This window comes from Macaca mulatta, chromosome 17 (genome assembly GCF_049350105.2).
Source record: "Macaca mulatta isolate MMU2019108-1 chromosome 17, T2T-MMU8v2.0, whole genome shotgun sequence".
Taxonomy (NCBI): Eukaryota; Metazoa; Chordata; class Mammalia; order Primates; family Cercopithecidae; genus Macaca; species Macaca mulatta.
Window position 1 is genome coordinate 39,513,424 of NC_133422.1, and position 25,248 is coordinate 39,538,671.

The window sequence follows — 25,248 nt, forward strand, 5'->3', positions numbered from 1 at the left end:
GAGAGAGAAAGGAAAAAAAAAAGGAAAGGAAAAAGAGAAAAGAAATACACCCAGGAAAACCTTACTCTACCTGCCCATTTCAGAAATTATCACTACTAGTATCAAAATGAATCTGAATATATTGTTAATTCTCAAACTCTTTTTCACCTAAGGTGAATTTTTAATAAGTTTTTATAACTTGTTAATCTAAAATACTAAAACATGCCATGCAAATCTAAAAAAATATATCCAGAATGTAATAGAGAGAGACAAATAAATGGAAAGTATTAATGATAGAATAGGAAATAATACAGCATAGAACAAGAAGTTCTAACATATACATAATTAGAAGGGAAAAGGCAATACTTGACAAAACAATGGCAACATTTTCACAGAAAGATACCCATCATATTAAAAAAGCCAAAAAAAAAAAAAAATCCCTATCAGAAGAAAAAAGAAAGAAATCTCACGCAGACACGTAAAAAAAACTCTAGAACACCAAAGATAAAGAAAACATTATAGAACCAGACAAAAGAGAAAAGGCAGATTACATGGAAAGGAATTAGTTTTACTAAACGCCAAGTTCTCAAAAATAGCAGTGAAAGTCAGAAGAGAAAATAATATCTTCAATGTGTTAAGCATAGATATCTAAAACCCTCAATTGCATCTCAATTGCATGCCCTAGGAAGACTATCCTTCCAAAGCAAAGGCAAATAGATACTTTGAGACATTAAGTATAACAACAACAACAAAAAATTGTGAGTCAACTTGACTAAACATCATTTTTTAAAAAGATACTTTCAAACAGAATTTTGCAATCACACTCTCACTAAGGGATCTTAACAATATACTTAAAGCAAAAGTAAAATAATCAGGGGCAGCAAACAAAAATAAAAAAGAATGATGTATGTAGAAATATATATACATATATACATATTTATAATATGACTCAATAATAGTAAAATCTAACTTATTAAAAGAAAACAGATACACTGAAATTTCACTCAAAACTAGCATATAAGTAAAAAAAGATATTAAAGTTTTCTTTGGTTCAAGAGAAGAGATATTGCTTACTTTTGTACCTTTTAAGTACATGCAAGTTAAATTCTTTTTAAAGTGTATTCATTTTAAATTTCTTTTCTAAGATTAGAAAATGATCATTTGTCTTCCAAATCAGTAAATGAGGAAAAATAAAATAAGAAATTAAATATCAATCCAAAAGAAGTTAAGGATAATAAACAGAAAGGATGAATATAGAAAAGGAAGAAGCAGAAAGAAGAGATGAGGAGGAGCAGGAGCAGTCTGGATGATGAACCTGGAAAAAGCAGCGTAAATTAAAAATTCAAAATGAAACATCAGACATAAATTCCAACATATTTTCACAATTGATACAAAAAGTTAAAACTACCAGGTAAAGACAAAGATTATCAGATGAGATAAAAAATTATTCATATGCTATTTATAATAGATATTCCTAAAATACAAGGTATGAAAATGATTAGTTGGGAAAAATGTGAAAAGCTGCACACATCAAGGTGGATAAATCTGTGAAACAATATTGAGAGGAAATACAACTCTAAGAATAATGCATGGAAGATGATCCATTAACATACACTTCAAAAACATATAAAACCAAACAGTAGGTTAATTAGGAATACGTATATGCTAAAACTATAACTGAAAGGAACGATAAACCCAAAACTCAAGATAGTGGTTACCATAGAATAGTGTAGGGAAGGGGTATTTAGGAATGAATGACGGTATAGGATTAAGAAGGGATGAAAGGAAGCTTCAAAGCTATAGGCAATATTATGTCTCAGCCTCATTAATAGGCAAGGAGATGCATGTTTTACTGTTATGACAAATTGTCTTTTGGAAATGTTTAATATTTTATTTGAAAATTTAAAGTAAGTCAAAGTATTAGCAACTTCAAATTTCTGATCTTGAAAGACTTCCTCAGATCATGTTGATAAAAATGAGTACAATGATCTCACTGCTTGTCACAAGTTTTTCTGTTTCTGTCTTTACTGAACTAGATCAACTCCAAAGTCAAGATCTTCCACCTGCTTTGTGTTTTTAAATTCCAGAAATGAAGAAAAAATAGATTCTAAAAATGACATTATTAAATGGAATAATGACATTCAAAGGCCATTTATTTGTTTTCATGTAAGCACACACATTTCTACAAAATTTTCCAAAATGATTTTCTCAAAATTATAGTTATCAACTTAAGAATCTCTTTAGAAATCTAACAAAAATAGAACTTTATGATAAAATTATTCTTGTTAATTTGAAAATGAAAATTTTAACTATGATTAATGGAAAATAATGCCTAAAATCTCAAAACACAAAAACCTGATAAGCCTAGATTTTGAGACAAAGAATCTTGCCCTTGACAGGCACGTCAAATTGAGAAAATAAAGACACCTTCACTATATGCATAGATGAGTATGATCTATAATGTTGCTGTCTACCTTTTTATGTTTCTAACCAAATGTATTCCATAATTCAAACATAATTATTGACTATGTCAAGATCCGCTAAAAGTAATATTTGATAATTTGAAGAAATTGGTCTTTTCCCTGGTGTTCAGAACTAACTCAAAACTGTCACCAAGAATACTAGATAATCAATAAACAACAAATAAAAGATGTTTGTGATCTCTACATCAAATCCTCATAAAGCAAGACAAATAATCTAGTATTTAGCATACTGGTTTTCACATAATTCATAGAGAGTAAAAGGCTGACATGGCTCACAATTGCTAAGCAGTTTCAGAAGTTGAAGAGTGGCTCTAAAAATATTACATACCCAGAGACGAGAGGGGAGAGGTAATTGGGAGTACCGAGGAGTCTACTTTTCCCTTGAATTTTTTTTTTTTTTTTTTTTTTTTTTGAGATAGAGTCTCACTCTATTGCCCAGGCTGGAGTGCAGTGGCATGATCTCAGGTCACTGCAACCTCTGCCTCCCAGGTTCAAGGGATTCCTGTGATTCAGTCTCCCAAGTGGCACGGAGTACAGGCATGCACCACCAAGTCCAGATAATTTTTGTATTTTTAGTAGAGACGGGGTTTTGCCATGTTGACCAGACTGGTCTCAAACTCCTGGCTTCAAGTGATCTGCCCGTCTCAGCCTCCCAAAGTGCCAGGACTACAGGCATGAGCCACCGTACTCGGCCTTCCTTCATTTTTTATTTAAATAAATCCTGAACCTACACCAGCACCGGAAAACCATCAATCAGTTCAATTTTCTTTTTTGTTCTATTCAGACATTTTTAAAACTTTAATTTACTTAATGATATGACAGGTCTAACAATGATCTCAAAACTTGACAAAAATTCGAAATCCTTTTTCGTCACATACTGTATAAAAATTAAAAACTGATTTAAAGAGCAGGCACATCATAACTAACAGGAAAGTCCAAAAATTTGATCACAGGCATAAGTTCCCAGTTTTACATGTCCACCTAAGTCATTTATCTAATAGGAACACTGGACAAAGAAATATTCAAAAAGTATCATCTTGGGCCAGGCACAGTGGCTCATATCTATAATCCCAGTACTTTGGCAGGCTGAGGCACGTGGATCCTTAGAGGTCAGGAGTTCAAGACCAGCCTGGCCAACATGCTGAGGCCTGCTTCTACTAAAAATACAAAAATTAGCCAGGCATGCACGTGTAATCCCATCTACCAGGGAGGCTGAGGCAGGAGAATCACTTGAACCCGGGAGATGGAGGCCGCAGTGATCCGAGATTGCACCACTGCCCTCCAGCCTGGGCAACAGAGTGAGACTCCATCTCCAAAAAAAAAAAAAAAAAGGATCTTCTCAATTTTCTCTCTAAAAATAAAGTGGCATGATTTCAGAAAAAATTCTCCAATGATAGTATTTTCTATTCTTTTCAATTAAAAAAAAAGTACTTCATGGATAACATCATGGATTCCTAATAACATATTCTAGAATTGTGAATCCTTAGAGAAACAATTCCACCAGTTTCTAGTTTTTCTTCTTCAAATAAGGTTCAAATGAACCAGACATACCATAATTTCCCAGTGTTTTTAGGTAAAATCACAATAATAATCCATTGTAAGATGCATGAATTCATATATACCTTCTATTTTGTTTTCCTTTGTTAGCACAGACATCTACTTTTGAGTAGATAAAGAAGAAGAGAATAATAATGGTAGTAAATAAAGGGTCTACTTCTCATTATATTAAAAAACTATGAATATTTCCTGTGCCCACTGGCAGACAGATAAATTGAGAAATGAGTGTGAATTGTCTCCCCAGTCAACCCCCAAATACCCTCTTCCTATGTTTAAATTCCACAGAAATATGGTGTGAATCTACTTTGTTCCCTCAAGCCCTACACCTGCACATACTACTGGAAAACAGGAGGTGCTCAGTAATTTTTTTTCCACTCTCGTCACCCAAGCCTGGAATGCAGTGGCATGATCCCAGCTCACTGCAACCTCCGCCTCCCAGGTTCAAGAAATTCTCCTGACTCAGCCTCCCAAATAGCTGGGATTACAGGTGCCCGCCACTATGCCCGGCTAAGTTTTGTAATTTTAGTACAGATGGGATTTCACCATGTTGGCCAGGCTGGTCTGGAATGCCTGACCTCAAGTGATCCCCGCCTCAGCCTTCCAAAGTGCTGGGATTACAGGCTTGAGCTACCACGTCTGGCCAAATATTTTTTTAAATGAACTTATTTTACAGGCAAAGATTAGGCTGGACACCAAAGCTCTTCATTTATGAATATACCTGTCAAATAAATTCCCTAATCCATTCTCAGTTTCTAATACTAGCCAAGGTAAGATTAAAGAAGGCTAAAATTAAAACCTCATTGTTTCAATCAACAAATCTTTATGGAGCATTTCCTGCATGCTAAACAGTGTGTCTGGTAACAAGAGGCAAATTACACACATGAAGCCCTAGTTTCATGCCCACCATTAGTTTGCAGTCTATAGGACAGACTGGAAATGGCAAAATATGGAAAAATAAAGTTGAAATACAATAAAGTTTCTTTGTTTACTCATCATACTCCTTAGTTAAATGTCACTCAGTCTCACATCTCAGCAGTTAAGGTTGTTTTCTTTTAAATACTTGTATGGTCAAGGATTTCTGCATACTATAATCCAGCCACAGAAATCTCCAAAAAAGTAATAATCAGAGCAAATTCTTCTCCATATCATGAACCTCCAATTATAGTATGCAATTCTAGCTTTCAGAACACACACACACACACACACATACATGACTACATATACATATATTCTTATGCAGAAATAATCATTCATTTCTTACACAGTAAAAACCCAAAACCGATCGACAATCCTTGCAGCTCTGAAATTCTCTGATTCTGACTGTTTAGGTATTTCATAACAACTTCTGCTTGAATTTTTTCAAGAATACTCTTGTTTAGCCACTTAATTCCGAGTTAGCATATGGCCTCCGAATAGACTGAAATCTCTCTTTTTAGGCACCACAATTAACATACGTGATATATTTCAGGTATATCTTCCTGGTTTTTGTTTTTTTAACAAGTCTGTCTCCCACCCTGCAATAATCTGACAAGTTTAAATATGCCCAGTTTATAAAAATATATTTACATTGATTGTTAAATTTTGTTCACAATTATTTCTTAGAGGCACCAAAAATTAGCCCCATTTCAAAACTGACTTATGGAAACACCTATGGTACTGTTTGCATATAAAGTACAGGATACTCACTTCAATTTGAACTTCAGATAAATTTTTTTTTAGTGTGTGTCTAGAATTGAATATTTCTGGTTGTTCTGTACTTTTATTTGGTAAATATAGCAAAACTAACCTATAGGGTCCTACAATGACATTTCCAACAACAGAAAAACTGAATTAGTGGCATTTCTTACTATATCAAATAACATCAGCAAGTAAATATATAATGACAAAATTCAGAGTGAAACTCAGTCATATTAAATTAATAGTTTCTCACATGACAGTTCTCTTTCAGAAAACACCTTAGGTTTCTAAAAATTCTATGGGGGAAAAAAGCTTTTCTAAAGTCCCTGAGCAATGTACCACTCAGTAATAAATGCAAAAGGTACTATTGAGACTATATTTCTTCCTGCATATAAATATCACGTATTCACTTTGTACTTTAAGAAACTGTTGAGGTTTACCAGGCACAATGAAAAAAAATATTAAACTAAAAGAACACATTAATGACATCTGCCCTGTTGGTGTTCAAATAGATGAATTACCTCACAGGATTGCTGGTCAAAGACACTCGGAGAGACTCCAGGCATGTGACAAGTCTCTCATCTGCAGACCCCATTTTCAGCTCATGAATGAATTCCTGAGGTGAGATCTGTCGGCTTCTCTTAAGACTCCCCTATAAAATAAGTCAAAAAAATTTTTGATTAATACTGCATGGAGATTACCCATTAAAAAATAACAAGTTAATCCCCCTAACAGCATCACATAACTACTCTAATTAGCACTATTTGGGCAGGGGTGGTAGATAATTTCCTTACTTCTGCCCAAAAATCTATAAATTCATAATCTGTGATATCCACAAAAGATATTAATATAACATCAGAAGGTGTGCAAATTGAAATAGTTGCTTTCTCAAATGTAAAATGTCATGGAGAACAATTGTGTAATATAGAAAATATCTTAAAATACAGTAATATTTTTAGGCACACACAAAATAAAACTCAATATAAGAACTATCCTATTAAAATTAGTATTCAAAGCAGCATAGAAAAGGCTGTTAGGTATTAATTCATTCAACTACCATTATAAGCCTAGTTTTAGACACATGGATTAACAAAAAGTGAAGTCTGGAAGAAATGCAAGCAAGAAAATAATAATTTTCAGTACAATCTAGTTCCTGTAACACAGCACAAAGAGACTCAAAGAAAGAACATCTAACTTGGCAGAACAGATCAGGGAAGCCTACATAACAGGGGTACATCTTCCTGGTTTTTCTTTTGTAAGTAGGCATTAGGCAGGCAAAGAATGAGAAAGGAATTAACTTCCAGACCAAAACATAATATGCACGTACACATGGAGAGAAAAACAAAAACATATGCAACTGAAGACAGAGGCCAGATCATGGAGTGATAAAGCACTACTATGCAACTAGCTCTCCTGGGGAGTTTTGGAAGGATCACTCCAGTGTGAAATATGAATTAGAAGAGTTAGAGTTCACTCATTATTCAACAAACATTAAGTACCTACTAAATACTGGGCACTGTTTTAAGTACTGAGAATAGAGCAGGGATGAAAGAAGAATAAAAGATTGAACTTCCTACCTATATGTAGCTTTACTACACATGGGGAGAAATAATAACTAAAATGCATTGCACTGTAAATAACACACACTGTAGAGAAGAAGAAAAGCAGGAAAGAGAATAAGTAGCATCATATGAGACACGCAATTTTAAATAGGATGGTCAAAGAAAGCCTCAGAGAGAAGACTTCAAAGGACTCAAACTTGAGTGTTTAAATAAAAAGTCTAAAGGAGATAAAACAGCTAACCATGCAGATATAGGAAAAAAACGCTATGATGGAGGGGACTGTAGGTTTTACAGTCCACTCAAAGAACTTGGACTTTTACTCTGAGATCAGAAGCAGAGAGATCTGTTGAGAAGGTATCTATACAGCCTAGATAGGAAATGATGAGGATGGTGAACTAACAATAAAGTTCTGAATTATATTATTTAAATTACAGATTCACCATCCAATGGCAGGAAATGAATTGTGTAAGTTCAAAAGAAGATCAGGTGAAGTGGCAGGAAATTAGGTGTTTTTCATGTTTTTTGTTTTTATTAATTTAATATAATGTTATTCAAGAAAACATTCCCAATAAAGCAAAACAAATTAGCACTGTAAAGAAGGGTTATTTTTATTCATGTCAATATCAAAGTAGTAATTTAATAAAGAAGAATTCAATGGTACAATCTCAGAAAATAAAAGGGGAAATGGTGAGAGCTATGAAAATGAACATCCAATTATTTTTATCACAGTCACTGATATCATTCAAAGAACACATTCAACTTGCACCAACACAGCACTTATCGATGTCTCTTTTTGCTCTGAATTACCAAAAGATTGATTGTTCAACAGAGAAAATTTGGACACAGAAAAGCAACAAGAACAAAGGTGCCTCAAAATAAGTACTACTAATATATTTCTACATAAAGCATTTTTCTCATAGAGTATTAATATATTTGCATATATTTATATTTTAAAACATATATGATATGGTTTGGCTGTGTCCCCACCCAAATCTCATCTTGAAGAGTAGTTCCCATAATCCCTACAGGAGGTAACTGAATCATGAGAGCGTTTACCTCCATGCTGTTCTCATGATACTCAGTGAGTTCTCACAAGATCTGATGGTTTTATAAGAAGCTTTTCCCCCACCTTCGCTGTCACTTCTTGCCTGCTGCCATATAAGATGTGACTTTGCTCCTCCTTTGCCTTCTGCCATGATTGTGAGGCCTCCCTAGCCATGTGAAACTGTGAGTACATTAAACCTTTTTATTTATAAATTACCTAGTCTCCGCCAGGCACAGTGGCTCATGCCTGTAATCCCAGCACTTTGGGAGGTCGAGGTGGGCGCATCACCTGAGGTCGGGAGTTCGAGACCAGCCTGACCAACGTGGAGAAACCCTGTCTCTGTTAAAAATACAAAACTAGCCAGGCATCGTGACACATGCCTATAATCCCAGCTACTCAGGAGGCTGAGGCAGGAGAATCGCTTGAACCTGGGAGGCAGAGGTTGCGGTGAGCTGAGATCGTGCCATTGCACTCCAGCCTGGGCAACAAGAGTGAAACTCCATCTCAAAAAATAAAAATAAGAGTAAAAATAAATAAATTGCCCAGTCTCAGGTACATCTTATTAGCAGGGTGAGAACAAACTAATACAATATACTTTACTTATTTAAAACATCCTTTGATACCTATTGTTCTATAGGCTACTGTTATCTTTAGGCAACACTTCATGAACATATTCCAATGTCAGTACATAAGCCATAAAAAATATGACCTCTTCCTGCCTACAGACTATTGCATTACTTACTTAATTAGTCCCTGGCTCTTGGGCAAGTAGGTTGTTTACAATTTCTTGATACCATAAATTTTTCAAGTTTCCTGTGCATGCTGTCAGGCCAATATTTTTATCCAAAAATATAGCAGTAGAGGTTAACTAGATGATCTCTTGTAGCCCATTCCAAATTTATTTCCGAAAAACTTGCAATTCGGGTAGGATCGAAATAAACTACAACTGAATAAATAGATTTTTTTCTTCAACAATAAGTAAGCTCCATGTAGCAAATACTTTTTAAGTATGAGAATAACCAATAAGTGCACGTGGATAAGAATAAAAGTGGTATTAAAAGATAAAAAACAAAAACCACCTATCCTACATCTTAGCCCTGTCTCACAAAGACAGTAATTCCTAATTCCTTTAACAGTTTCTTCTGATAGTTACTTAATATGTCTAAATAATGTGCCTGATATTTTTAGATTTCTAAATATTCATTATTACCTTTGATTTGTATTATGAAAAATAAGGATTTTAATTATCTTAAAACATTGGAACCTCTTCTCTTCCATCTCCTGAATAGCAATAAACTCAATTGAATCAAAAGATGCCATTCCACGAAATGAGAGCTAACTGAATCCACATTTTATAAAGTCCTTACAGCTACATCCCTACAGAGATGAGTTCAGGCATCCAAAAATCTTTTTGCTTTAGTTCATTTTATCATCACTCAACAGGATATTATATGTCCCAATCATAAAATCACCCAATTACTGTAAGAATATGAACAGACACTTTTCAACAGAAGACATTCATGTGGCCAAAAAACATTTAAAAAGCTCATTATCACCGGTCATTAGAGAAATGCAAATCAAAACCAAAATGAGATATCATCTCACGCCAGTTAGAATGGCGATCATTAAAAAGTCAGGAAACAACAGATGCTGGAGAGGATGTGGAGAAATAGGAACACTTTTACACTGTTGGTGGGAGTGTAAATAGTTCAACCATTGTGGAAGACAGTGTGGTGATTCCTCAAGGATCTAGAACTAGAAATATCATTTGACCCAGCAATCCCATTACTGGGTATATACCCAAAGGATTATAAGTCATTCTAATATAAAGACACATGCACACATATGTTTATTGCAGCACTGTTCACAATAGCAAAGACTTGGAGCCAACTCAAATGCCCATCAATGATAGACTGGATAAAGAAAATGTGGCACATATACACCATGGAATACTATGCAGCCATAAAAAAGAATGAGAAAACCAAACACCCCATGTTCTCACTTGTAAGTTGGAGTTGAACAATGAGAACACATGGACACAGGGAGGGGAACCTCACATACCGGGGCCTTTCTGGGGTTGGGGGCTAGGAGAGGAATAGCATTAGGACAAATACCTAATGTAAATGATGGGTTGATGGGTGCAGGAAATCACCATGCCATGTGTATACCTATGTAACAAACCTGCATGTTCTACACATGTATCCCAGAAATTTACATATTTTTTTAAAAAAAAAGAAAAAAGGAAATACCTATAGATAAAACTACAATACATTTGTGGAGAGAAACTGAGGACAACCTATAAAAAAAAAGCATGTCATACCATATTCATAGATCAGAAGACATAATTTTATTAAGAAATCCATTAAGTACATTTTCTGAAAAAAAAAAAAAAAAACCCATAGATTCAATCAATGATTATTGTCAAAATCCCATCAAGTGTTTTGTAGAAATTGAGAAGTACATCCTAAAATTTATATGAAAATAAAGGAGAACTAAAATAGGAAAAACAATTGTGATAAAGAACAAAGTTGGGGGGCTTACATTATCTGATTTCAAGATTAACTATAAATCTATAGTAATCAAATTAGAGTGGTACATGCATCAGTGGAATAGAGAATCCAGAAATATAACATATCGTCAACGATTTTCACAAAAGTTTCCAATGTAATTCAATGGCAGGAAGAAGAATCTCTTCAACAAATGGTACTAGAACAATTGGACTTTCATATGAAAGAAAGTGAACCTGGATCCTAGACCTAAAAGTAAAAGCTAAAACTATAAAACATCTAGAAGAAAACAGGTAAAAATCCTCCCTGCCTTGGAGAAGGAAAAGATTTCTTAAATAGGACACAAAGAGTACTAGCTATAAAACCAAAATATTGTACCTCATTAAATTCAAAAGTCTCTTATTAAATTAGTTTCAGTAAGGAAATGAAAGGTAAGCACAAACCAGGAGAAAATATTTGCAATACAGTTAAGAACTGTATAGAGTCTGAGATTTCAACTTACATACAAGCTAAGTTAGCCTGTTACTATTTCACAGATGCTAGCAGAAAACACAAGACTCCTGGATTAGAGACAAAGGACTTTATTATGCATGTATTGGGTCCCTAACCCACCAAATCACACGGGAACAATGCAGGGCCCATGGTGAATGCCTGCACATGCAGTGGATTGCATCATAAGATAAGAACACTGAGCTTGGGGTACTCACCATTTTTATAATGAGCAGTAATAGGCATGCTCATTGTGCAGAGGGAGGCAAAACCTCGCCTCTCCAGGCTACTCACTGCAAATGCAACTCTGAAAATGGGATGAGTAAAGAGCAATCAAACTTTGCATTCTTGGAATAGCCAGCAAGATGTAGGGAAACTCAGGACCCATGCAACACTGCCTCTCCCAATGATACATTTCATAAAGGACTAGTATTCAGAATAAAGAACTCCTATAACTCAATAGTAATAAGACAAAGAAATTAACAAACAAATTAAAAATTTCATAACAGAAGATATGTGAATGGCCAATAATCACATGAGGACATGTTCAAGATCACCTGTCAGCAGGGACGTTCAAATTGGAACCACAAATGAGGGAGTGCTACATAGTCCCTATAGTAGTCTCCTAGAGTAGTGAGAATTTGATACTCCTGGAACTCTTCTGCACTACTGGTGGACATATAAAATGAAATACCCTGGAAAATGTTTGTTTCTTTTAAGTTAAATATACATTGCCCATATTACTCAGCAATTGCACAGTTAGGTGTTAAGTAGGAGGAAAAAAATGAAAAAATCTACAATGTATGGAATACCTTTATTCTTAACAGTCAAAATCTGAGAACAACCCAAGGATTCATCAATAAATTATAGTACAACCACACAATGAAATACTATGCAGCAATAAAAAGAATTCACTATTGATAAATGCAACAAGACAAAGGAATCAAAAAAGTATGCTAGGTTGAAGTAGCCCAAACAAAATGTACACAGTAGATGGTTCTATTTATATGAAAAACCAAAACTAACCTGTCAATCTTTTCTCTGGGGCCATTACAATTCAGGCACAGAAGCAGAGCTATTAAATTTGGTGTGTTTGGCTGAAGGATGGGATAAAAAGGAGGCAACATTTTAAATAGGGCAGCAAGTAGATTTAACCAATAAACTAGGAAAGACAGACTAAATCCACTAGCTAACGATAATTACTTCAGCAATATTGAACTGTCCAACTTGAACAGTTTGTTGCCTCAAGGATTCTGCATTCCCACCTGAGAATCCTGCCTCTAACACACTCCCCCCTTACCCAAACCCTCACCACCACTACTACAAGCCTTACCCAGGCCTACTCCTAAACATTGGTTAGACCTGGGCTGAGAGTGACTTCCCACAGAAGGCCTCTCGTGAGCACACAACAAGTCCCTTCCCCCAATCTATGGGTTCATTTTTCATAACTCTTATTCTGTATTAAAATAACTTGCATTATTACTTATTATTTAAAGGATATATTGAACACCTATTGTGTGCCAAGTACTGTTTACATGATGTAGACACAGAAGTGAAATAAAAGTCAAAGATAAGTCCTAGGACTTTGGTCTATGCCAAAACATGGTACCATCTACTCAGATGGGGGAGATAGAATAGAGTGAGTGATGGGGAAGTAGCTATTTAAGAACCTCTAGAGAAAACATTATCTTTTGCTCTAAGAAAATAACGCTTGTGAGGCTAAGCGTGGTGGCTCATGCCTGTAATTCCAGCACTTTGGGAGGCTGGGGCAGGAAGATTGCTAGAGGCTAGGAGTTTAAAAATATACTGGGCAACATAGTGAGACTCTATCTCTACAAAAAACACTTTTCTTAATTAACCCAGCATGGTGGTGCATGCCTGTAGATCTAGATACTCAGGAGACTGAGGTTGGAAGATCACTTGAGCCCAGGAGTTTGAGGTTGCCATGAGCCATGATTGCACCACTGCACTCCAACCTAGGCAACAGAGCAAAACTGTGTCCCAAAAAAAGAAAAGACAGAAACAAAGAAAATATCACTTGTGCAGAGACTAGAATGAAGAGGAGAGGACATGGGAAACCTGAGAAAAAGCACTTCTAGCCAACAGAAGAGAAAATACACATTCTTTGTGGCAGGAATGAACTTGGCATATTTAGAAGACAGTGAGAAGACTCAGTGAACATGATAAGAATTACAGATGACAAGGACTGATCCTGTAGGCAGGCAGCTGAAAAACTACAGCCTGAGTGTCAAATGTTTTTGTATGATCTTTGGGCTGAGAATGATTTTTACATTTTTCAAATGCTTATTAGAAAGAATAGGAAAAGAATGAAGAGGAGGAGGAGGAAGTAGTGAGGAAATCAGAAGCAACAGCAACAGCAGATGCGACTGAGACCATATGTGACAAAGTCTAAAATATCTACTGTATGGCCATTTAAGAAAAAGTATGCCATCCCCAGATATTCTGAGTGGGATGGATAAGTATTGGAGAGCTCTGAGCATGGAAAGTATAAGATGAAATACACATTTTTTAAGGATTTTTCTAACTACTATATGGCAGCAGACTATACATGGCAAAACATGAAACAAGGTCAGTTAGAAGACTATGGCATTGTCTGGTCAAGAGTTGTTGGTAGCCTGGCATAAGATGCAGTGATAGAAAACATTAGATGTCCTCAATGTGAAAGTAAATTTTCAATGTACAGCAGACAGGAGGCTGATAGTTTATATGTAAGAGTGAAAAAAGGAAAATTTGAAGATGATGTCCAGGTTTTTGTTCTCAGCAAGTAAATGAATGATGTCTACTGATCACTGTGACCTTGAAAAGACCAGTTTTAGCGGTGTATTATGGATAAGCCTGATCATAAATTCAAGAAGAAAAGCAACAAGAATGGACAACTCTTAGATTTTCTGTAAAGGGGAGAAAAGAACTGGGTGCAGTGGCTAGAGGGAATGCTGGGGTATGATTTTGGGGGAGTGGGAAAAAATACATATATATATGGTAATGTTTGCATGCTGATGATAATGACCAAGTAAAGGAAACAAAACTGATGCAGGGAGGTAGGTACAGGCTCAGAAAAACAAACAAGCGGTCAGGCAAGGTGGCTCACGCCTGTAATCCCAACACTTTGGGAGGCTAAGACGGGTGGATCACCTGAAGTCAGGAGTTTGAGGCCAACCTGGCCAACATGGCGAAACCTTGTCTCTACTAAAAATACAAAAATTAGCCGGGCATGGTGGCACACGCCTGCAATCCCAGCTACTCGGGAGGCTGAGGCAGGACAATTTCTTGAACCTGGGAAGCAGAGGTTGCAATAAGCTGAGATCACACCATTGCACTCCAGCCTGGGCAACAAGAGAGAAACTCTGTCTCAAAAAAAAAAAAAAAAACAAGCAAACAAAAACCACTTGAGTAGATGACAGAGGATGTGCCCTACTACACAAGGGGAGAGACTGACCTTATATAGCTGCAAGAAAAGTTTATCACTGTAAAAAGAGCAAACGCAGAGTTTTAAGGAAACAGATTCTGGTACACTGTCAGATCTGATGATTAGAAAGTGAGGTATGGCAGTTCTATTCTGATTACATCAACATTCTCAGTGAAAAAAGCAGCAATATAATCAACTAAAAGTGAGAACGCCAAGCTGAAGGTAGGAAATTGTTTTCAGGAAGTAAAGAAGTGCAATAAAAAGGGTCATGTGGTAGGATATCTGAGCACTGTTAAGGGCTTGCTTATTAACTGCGGTCATTCAAAAAAGACTAGTCAGTGTAGCAGCTACCTGCTTCCTCCCAGATGCGTGCTGTGCTGAGGTGCAGATGCAGAGGAGAGGGGGCAATTTAGTTTAACCAAGGGCAGGATTTGTATGAACAATGAGGCAAACGAACTGATGGTTTGTGTGAGAGTGAAGATCTGAGGGTGTTAAGTATATAAGGAGAGAAGTAAGGGCATGGCAGGAACAGGGAGGTGACGAACATGAAAAATGTAAAGTCAATGGGTCAGAATTGCCAATGGGGTTGCACAATTCTTAAAGTGAGGATACCAAGTAAATAGGAAAGATAGACAGTGCTCAGGAAAGCAAGTCTGTAAATCATATTTAGAAGTAGTATTTTACTGTCCCAGGTGGCTGAGACTGGGTGAAAAAACAAAGTTCACTAGGAGTGATAAAGTCAAGTAAATGAGAAAGTGGAATCTTGGACACATCACCAACGTGAATAATGAACTCATTAGGGATGATAGAAGTGGTAGTAGCATAAGGAAAAGCAATCAACTAGGTAGCCCGGTCGTCAAGGTATAAGAAGTCTGTCATACATGCCAGCATCTCTGTGTGATGCCATCTTCTCCACTAGAACAGGGCAGTGTCTGCTTCTGCCTAATTCATCACTGTATTACCAGTCCTTTGCAAAGTGAATGGCGTTCAGTGAATGAATAAGGTTATAATAAAATGGAAGGTACACATAGACTAAGGGTTAAAATAAGAAAAGAGCCAAGGCGGGCGGATCACCTGAGGTCAGGAGTTCGAGACCAGCCTGGCCAACACAGTGAAACCCTATCTCTACTAAAAATACAAAAATTAGCCAGATTTGGTAGGATCCATCTGTAGGCCCAGCTACTTGGGAGGCTGAGGCAGGAGAATCACTTGAACCCGCGAGGCAGAGGTTGTAGAGAGCCGAGATCATGCCACTGCACTCCAGCCGGGCGACAGAGCCAGACTCCATCTCAAAAGAATAAAAAAGAAATAATAATAAGAAAGAAGAAGATAAGTCACACACAACCCTCAAATTAAACAAATAGGAAATAGACCAGAGAGACTATTTTTCAACACAATTAACTACCTTTTATTATATTACTATCCAAACACAGGTATAAAAGAAAGGAAATTGAGGGGAAAAATATTATATTACAAGAATAATCAGAAATACTCCTTTTAAGAACAGCTCTTGTATTTCATTTCACATAACTTCAAAGGAAGAGGGAAGTACAGGGAGGGGGGAAAGGATACTCACGGCTGCATACCTTTAAGTCCATTAGCCATGAAGATGAAAATACTTAGAAAGCTTTATCCCCTGTGGTATCAAAACACATTAGTGAGATAAGGATGTCTGCCTGACATCACAAAAATTAGAAGGATATTTATCCAACATAATTTTTAAATCTTTTTAAATCCCTTAGCAAATTTTATTCTAAAATACCAAATGCAGGATAGAAAGAAAAGTACATAGATTCCTCTTATCATATTCTTTATTAAATGTATTCTAAGGTAGAAAAAGTAATATACCCTTTCCCATACTTATTTCCCTTACCGTTTCTGTTTGTCTAAAACTAAACACTCTTTCTTTTGCTAGGTAACTATTACAGGTAATAGTAACCCTCACCTTTGACCTGTCTTGAAAAGATTATTTTGTCCCTATCTAAATGACTACATTTCATCTCAGTTCAGGTGTAACATTTATTCAGTATATGTTCACTCACTATTCTATCTCACTGGTTTGCTTGCATAGAAATGGTATTTGGAATACCATTTCTATGACAAAATAAAAATACATTGAATTTCTAGTTACCAGTTGATTTTTGAAATAACCGAATGGTATTTATACAACCATGAAGAATCTACCATTTATTAATGATCAGATTTTTAAAATAAAAAAATGTTAAAAAAAAAAAAACTAAATCTAAAATATCTACACACTCTGAAAGAAGATGATACAGCATAATGCCAATATCGATCAGGACAATGACCTTCTTTATCTGCCTAATAAAGTATCTAACATATGGTAGTTGCTTAAAGCAAAAGTTTGCCTAGAATATCTGTGATATCAAAGGAGTCAGAAATTATATTCTTAAACACTACTCCAATCACGGTAGACTGTTTTCCAACTCACTAAATGATATCTTATTTCTCCCAGATAATAGCCTATACCAAAATTCACTATGCAACATCTTCAACTGCTGGTGTTAGCTTAATCTTTAAATCACACTTAAACCTATAAAAAAAAAAGCCAGTATTTTTTTTTTTTTTTTTTTTTTTTTTTTTTTTTTGAGACGGAGTCTCGCTCTGTCGCCCAGGCTGGAGTGCAGTGGCCGGATCTCAGCTCACTGCAAGCTCCGCCTCCCGGGTTCACGCCATTCTCCTGCCTCAGCCTCCCGAGTAGCTGGGACTACAGGCGCCCACAACCGCGCCCGGCTAATTTTTTGTATTTTTAGTAGAGACGGGGTTTCACCGTGGTCTCGATCTCCTGACCTTGTGATCCGCCCGCCTCGGCCTCCCAAAGTGCTGGGATTACAAGCGTGAGCCACCGCGCCCGGCCTGCCAGTATTTTTTTTTAACATGAAGGCCTATAATATATAGTCTCTAGAGATTAAAATATCAGAGAACTATAATAGGTTGAACTTTAATTTTTATGTGAAGTTAGTTACTAGATTCTAGATCCTTCTCCATAACATTTACTTTGTAATTTTAAGCGAGTAAATTAAAGAAAACAGAAAAATGTTATCTACATAAAGCCTAAATAGTGAAAAAGCTTACGTTCTCATAGTGATAAGAAAGTTATATGCACTCTTGCATGGGTATATATGTCTATCTCTATGCCTGTAAGTTTCTATTTAAGTCAATAAACATTAATTAACTGCCTCGGTTTTTCTTTGGTTTTGCAACTGCTGAATTCCCAGTACCTACTCAGGTGATGAGACTTGTGAAGAAGAATGAGATGATATGAAGTGTCAAGACTATTTAAAGAAATAGTTTGCACTGATAGGGACAATATTTTAAGAAAAGAGCAGAGTCAGCACAGTACAAAACAAGGGTAAGCACACTTGCCGCCAAGAGGATAATTATAATCTAAATTACTACCATGCATATTACTATTAAAATGCATTGCGACTATTTCCTTGCATTTTACAAATGATTTCAAGCATCTCTACTGTAACTGATCAACAGAAACTCTAAGCTGTCACTGCTGTATGAATAACTCATTTTCAGAACATATACAAACAGATCTCCAGTGCCAATAAAATCTGTTATTCACAGATAATTTTATGCAAACACATAGTAGAAACTATGAAAGTTGAAGAATATTGCAGAAAGGTGCATTCACCAACAAAATAAAGTTTAGCAAGGAATTCGTTTAAAGAGTTACTTGGCTTTTTAAACAAACATTTAATGAGTATCATTATGTGCCAAAGACTCTGCCTATAATTTGGAAGCTGGTTATAGGGTACATTAAAAAGCTTAAAATTACCAACTCTATTTTACCCAAAAAAAAGAAAAAGGACAGAAAATATGCTACTTCCCTCCCTTTTCACTTCTAAAATATCTCTATAAAGAATAATTATAATGATCTAATACCAATTTTAGACCCTTAGAAACTAACTTGAAATAACAGAAGAAATTTGACACACAACATTCTCTTATTATCCATCAATATTTAACCAGCATGACCTCTATTCTCATGGAAAAGCTTTCCTGCATTGGCCCATTGCCTTCAATAAGACAGTTGATTATTTAGACTATTTTACATATTTAAGAAGTGTTGCTTCAACTGTTGAATGCAGTACTCCAGTGTTCTAACACTTTTACCTGCTTACCGTGACCAGAACTGAAGTATTGTTTTAGCTCTTAAGCCTCAAAAAGGATATACTATACAGGTAACAGTCAACTGTTTCTTCCATAGCCAGAGAATACTAGTTTAAACAAACCATGATGAACCACATAATGGAGTAGCATGCAATTATAAGAAAAACAGACAATATCTCTATGAGCTGATAAAATCATATCCTAGAAATCATGTGTAATGGTAAAACATGCCAAAGAATATCTACAGTATATTACCTTAAGTTTATGAAAGAAAAAAATGAAAAAATACATGTATCTCTTCATTTGTGCAAAAAGACACAGGAAGGAACAAGGAACTAATACAATCATATACCTTCGGGGTGGATGGGAATATGGTAGAAAAGATGGGGAGAGAAAATTTCCAGAGAAGAAAGGGGGATGAGAGACTAAGCGACAATTTTTTTGCATAGTTATTTTTTGTGAAGTTCTGACTTTTTTAGAATAGTCCTCTTTGTATAGTTCTGACTTTTGGAACTATGTTAATGTTTCATATACTTGAAATGAGAAATATTAATATCAGAAAGAGAGGAAGGAAATCCTAAAAATCCAAACACAAGAAACCTAATTGTATTTCAAATGAATAATAATGTCTGAGAAATAAGAATATAAAAATATGGAAGGCTAGAATGAACCCTGTAATGTTAGACTCTAACTGAAGATTATCAACATGAACTTTGGGTTTTTGAATATATATATAATATACCTATATTATCTATTGTCTATTTTATATATGTGATACATATTATCTGCTATAATATCTATATATACAGAGAAAAGAGAGGAGAGAGAAGGAGAAATAGAGACAGAGAAAGGAGAGAGTTGGAGGGATAGAGATACATAGATATATATAGATGAAAAGAAAAATAAAGATGGGTATGTGTATACAAATATGTTTTTTCTATACATGGATCTACACATATTTCATATACACACATATACTCATGTACATATACACGTATCACATACATGTAAATACACACCCATATGTATTTGTGTGTATGTGCATTTATTTTATTTTATTTTATTTTTCCTAGCTCTGTCTATAAGGGCCCAGAAGATATACCATTAAAAGACCTAGCATCCAGATCTTGAATTCTAAATAACATTCTCCACTAAAAGGAACTAGGGGTCCTTGGAGAAATGCCTGACTCCAAGGCTGGGTGTAGAACAGTACCAAATGATCCTGGAAGACTGTGCAAGATAATGAGGAAGTATTCAAAGAATGATAGGGACAAAAAAGGAGAAAGGAACTAGCTTGAAGAGACTTCTACTGGCCAAATCTATTTGGGGGAGTGGGAAGAGATAGGGAGTTACTACTTAAACCATATGAAGTTTCCTTTTGGGTTGACAACAATGTGCTGGAACTAGATGGTAGTGCTATTGCATAACATTGTAAAGATATTAAATGCCACTGAACTATGCAATTTAAAATAATAAATTTTATATTATTTAAATTTTGCCCAATTAAAACAAGTTTTTCCTTCCTCCTAAGAACTTGAACAAGGCAAGGATGCTCACTTTCACCACTTCTATTCAACACTGTACCAGAAGTCCTAGCCAGAGCAATCAGGCAAGAGAAAGAAATAAAGGGCATTAAGAAGAAGTCGAATTATCTCTGTTTGTTGATGATGTGATCTTATACCTAGAAAACCCTAAAAACTACTCCAAAAGATTCCTAGATCTGATCAATGAATTCAGGTTACAAAATCACTGTACACAAATCAGTAGCACTGCCATATGCCAACAACAACCAAGCTGAAAATCAAATCAAGAACTCAATCCCTTTTAAAACTGCTACAAAAGAATAAAGTACCAAGGAATATACTTAACCAAGGAGGTGAAAGATCTCTACAAAGAGAACAACAAAACACTGCTTAAAGAAATCACAGACGACACAAATGGAAATAACATCTCACGTTCCTGAATTGAAAGAATCAACATCATGAAAACGACCATACTGCCTAAAGCAATCTACAGATTCAGTGCAAATTCCTATCAAGATAACAACCCCATTCTTCACAGAATTAGAAAAAGCATTCCTAAAATTTATATGGAACCAAAAAAGACCCTGAAGGGGATACCCAAAGCAATACTGAGCAAAAACAACAAATCTGCAGGCATCACATTCCAATTATACAACAGGGATACAGTAACCAAAACAGCATGGTACTGGTATAAAAGGAGATACATAGACCAAGGGAACGGCATAGAGAATGCAGGAATAAAGCCAAATACTTACAACCACTGATCATCAACAAAGCATACTAAAACATAAATTGGGGAAAGGACACCCTATTCAATAAATAGTGCTAAGAAAATTTGATAGCCACATGTAGAAGAATAAAACTGGATCCCTATCTCTCACCACATATAAAAATTAACTTAAAATAGATTAAAGACTTAATCTAAGACCTGAAATCATTAAAATTCTAAATGAAAACCTAGGAAAAACTCTTCTGGACACTGGCCCTGGCAAATAATTTATGAGTGAGACCCCAAAAGCAAATGCAACAAAAAACAAAAAAATAAATGGAACCTAATTAAACTTAAAAGCTTCTACATAACAAAAGAAATCATCAGTGTAAAGAGCCAACCTACAAAATGGGAGAAAATATATGCAAATTATGCATCTGACAAAGAAGTAATATCCAGAACTTAAAAGGAACTCAAATCAGCAAGAAAAAACAGGTAATTCCTTTAAAAAGTGGGCAAATGACAAGAATAGACACTTCTGACAAAAGAAGTCTCAAAAGAAGATATAAAAATGGACAAAAAAAATGAAAAATTGCTCATCACTAATCATCATGGAAATGCAAATTAAAACTATAATGAGGTACTGCCTTACTCAGCTAGAATGATCGCTATTAAAAAGCCAAATATAGCAGATGTTGGTATGGATGTGGTAAAAAGGGAACATTTATACACTGCTGGTGGGGATTTAAATTAGTACAACATTTATGGGAAAACAGTAGGGAGATTTCTCAAAGAACTAAAAGTAGATGTACCATTCAATGTAGCAGTTACACAAATCACTTTATCAAAAAGACACCAGGACGCATATGTTTATCACAGCACAATCCACAATTGCAAAGACATGGAACCAGTCTAACTGCCTACCAACTGGTGAGTGGATAAAGAAAATGTGGTGTGTATAGGTGTGTCGGGGTGTGTGTGTGTGTATACACACACACATATATACACACATACACATATACTGTAATACCACTTGGCCATAGAAAAAGAAGAAAATCATATCTTGCAGCAACTTGGATGGACCTGGAGGCCATGATTCTATGTAAGTAACTCAGGAACTGAAAACCAAATATTGCATGTTCTCATTTATAAGTTGGAGCTATGCTATGTGTACACAAAGGCATACAGAGTGGTATAATAAACCCTGGAGGATGAAAAATTACCTGTTGAGTACAATGTACACTATCCAGGTGACAAGTACACCAAATCCCAGACTTCACCACTATCCAACTCATACATGTAACCAAAAACCACTTGTACCCCTAAAGCTGTTGAAATAAAATTAAAATTAAAAATATGAATTAGATTAAAAACTGTTATATGATATGTGTAAAAAGTATGATTTACATGTTCTATATATGTATTATATGTTCAGTAAAAATTTTTTAATGGTTAAAAAACTAAAATATAAAAAGTTTTAAAAAACATTTATAAAATAGAAAAAAACTAATGTGTAGTGTTAGAAGCCAAGAGAGAAGCTGTCTTGAAGAGGAGAAAGGGTAGTGACTGAAACATTTGAGTTTATGGGCATTATTCTATTTCCCCAGCTAGATACTGATTACATGGGTGTGTTTACTCATTGATAATTTATCAAGTGGTATCCTTAAGATTTATAGATTTTACTGTATAAACATAATCTAAAAGTACTAGACAACTATTTTTAAATTTACAAATGTTTCATGCTTTATGCTATTTATAAGGTACATTCAAATCAAATTCTTCTGAAATCCTTAATTCAAGTTTTTAAACATGCCATTTAAAATACTTTACATAGATTATCATTATTATGTTTCCTTTCTGAACAATAAAATGAAATAAAAAGGTCATATGGTGTCATACAGGACCACTTGTTTTTATTTAGCATCTTCAGTATACCTCTGGTACTGGAAAATGTTTAATCCCACCTAAAAAACAAATTGTGATTTAAAGATTTAAAGGCAGCTCAAAGTTGGGGGGTGGGTGAGCTGATTAAATAAACATGGATGTTCTAATTTGCCAGCCTCTATTTGATGGTTCATTGAAGGATGAAGATGTGTTCAGCACATCTGAACAGATAGAAAAAATCCACTGATGTTCTTAGTCATTGGTTCATTATCGTCTTTATTGCATTGATTATGTTTATGTAAAAAGAAAAGCCACAACAGAACTTCATTGGCCATTTACCAACAAAAGGGGAGGAGGGACAAGAAAACACCAGCTGTTCCAGTCTTTAAAATTAGGCAATTTGTTTTTCAATCCCTCAGGTAATTGCACAATTATTTGCCTCCACAATTCAGAGTACTACTTTCAAGTGTCACTGTTACATTTACACTTTTAAGTCTGTCTTCCTTTTTTTTATTTTCTTGATTTTTGGAAGAACACCACCTTGCCTCTTCATATGTACAAGCTAGCTTATAAATGTAATCGTTTATATTAGTAAAAAGCTCAAAAACATAAAGAGAATAAAATCTAATTCACTTTCTAGATTATTCTTCATATAAATAACAGTACCAGCTAAATACAGGTAAAAAATAAACAGTAGAGAGGATAAAACAAAATCTTTGGATCATTGGATCACACCCTACTACAATCCGTTATGGGACTTTGGCCTCCGGTCTCCTCAGTATAAAATGCTCACAGTGGTTATCCAGTGGAAGAAGTTGCAAAATTGAAATATACTGGGAAAATGCCTGCATTGTTGTCACAATAAGCAAATACTCTCTTTTATGATTAACAGTTTTTAAAGCTATGCAGTTTATAGAGTAAAGCAAAAGAAGAAAGTACTGACCCATAGTTTGCGGGATAGGGAAAGGGAACAACTTGAACAAATGAATAGATCAAAATGAGAAGCAACTAAAGTCCAACCAAAAGAGTTGTGTTGTTCATTTGTTTATACTTCATCCTCCTTGTAACTAACTGAACAGATTGTCTCATATGCCTTTTATATTTCCCAGAATCCTGGGCACTATTATGTTCTAAACAGATAATGTATAAATACTTCTTAAATAAAAGAGAGGGTAAAAAGGATAATAGACCTAAATTTACTGAACTACCATGCTCCTAAGAATATTCACAAACATGAAAATTTAAAATTTTAATAATATATAAAATTATATATAGTGATTTTATAAATTCATAATTTCTAGGATGTTCTGTAAAAACCCAGCTATCCACCTAAAAGATACATTCAAATAACCATGTAAGTATATATTATATACTGTTATAATAACTACTGAAACTCTAAAAGAAATAAGAAAATTCTGCCCATGAGGTTCTCATTATCAGCTGAGTAAGAACATCTAAACAGTTAAAAAGTAAGGGAGCCTGTGCATGAACCTAGTCTCTGGGAGCAGAAGGGAAGATGTCCCAATTGTTGGGACATCAACTAATGTCAGGAAGCTTTCCTGACATCAATCAAGGTCAGGAAAGCTTCCCAGCAGAGATCCTACAAGAACCAGGTCTTAAAAGACCAGGATTGGAAAGCAGAATAACAAAAGCAATATGGGCCATGGCAGAGTCAGGTGGAAGAGCTGGTGTGTTTTACGAGCTATACGCCCAATTACAGGTTTTATAGGAAGGGAGAGAATAGAAGCACAAAATACACAGAAACAAGAAAGTGAAATGTGCCTACCTCATACTAAGGAAAGGAGACTTTAACCCACAGACAACAGGATGGAACTGCAAAATTGATTGGAAATGAAGTTACAAAGAGCTGTATGTTAGAAATATATTCAAGCAACAGTGAGGAAGACTGAGACATAAGCCTCTCCAGAGGCTTACAAGGTTACACAAAGAGGCATGTTCAGGTAGACATGAATAAATACATCTTCTCAGTTCTACGGTAACATTAAAAAAAAAAATCAAGAAAGAAACAGCTGGAAAAAATTGCTACATTTAATCACAAAACATGCCCCTCCCCCAGATACACCTACCACCCCCACACATAAGAAGGAAACTAAACATGTCTGACTTCAAGGAACTTAAAAGACAAAATACAGGGAGAATTGCTTTTCCTGTTAATAGACACAAAGGAGCGTCTCTCAAACAATCTCACTCTTCTCAAAAATATTCAATTTTCTACTATCTACAAAAGGTAAAAATTCTCCAA

General features: G+C 35.2%; 1 protein-coding gene and 1 long non-coding RNA gene across 2 annotated transcripts in view; one reads left to right on the top strand and one right to left on the bottom strand.

Annotated features, from left to right (window-relative positions):
- LOC106994287 (uncharacterized) overlaps nt 1-7,854 on the top strand; it is a 31,548-nt gene extending 23,694 nt beyond the window's left edge. The window contains exons 4-5 of the long non-coding RNA XR_001440831.3: nt 6,209-6,317; nt 7,693-7,854. This is a non-coding gene — a long non-coding RNA (uncharacterized LOC106994287). The remainder of the gene's footprint in view (nt 1-6,208; nt 6,318-7,692) is intronic.
- Nucleotides 1-25,248, bottom strand: part of DIAPH3 (diaphanous related formin 3) — a 491,959-nt gene that overhangs the window by 364,603 nt on the left and 102,108 nt on the right. Inside the window, exon 5 of the mRNA XM_077973974.1 lies at nt 6,218-6,348. Within this exon, the coding sequence (XP_077830100.1) occupies nt 6,218-6,348 (131 nt within the window). The remainder of the gene's footprint in view (nt 1-6,217; nt 6,349-25,248) is intronic.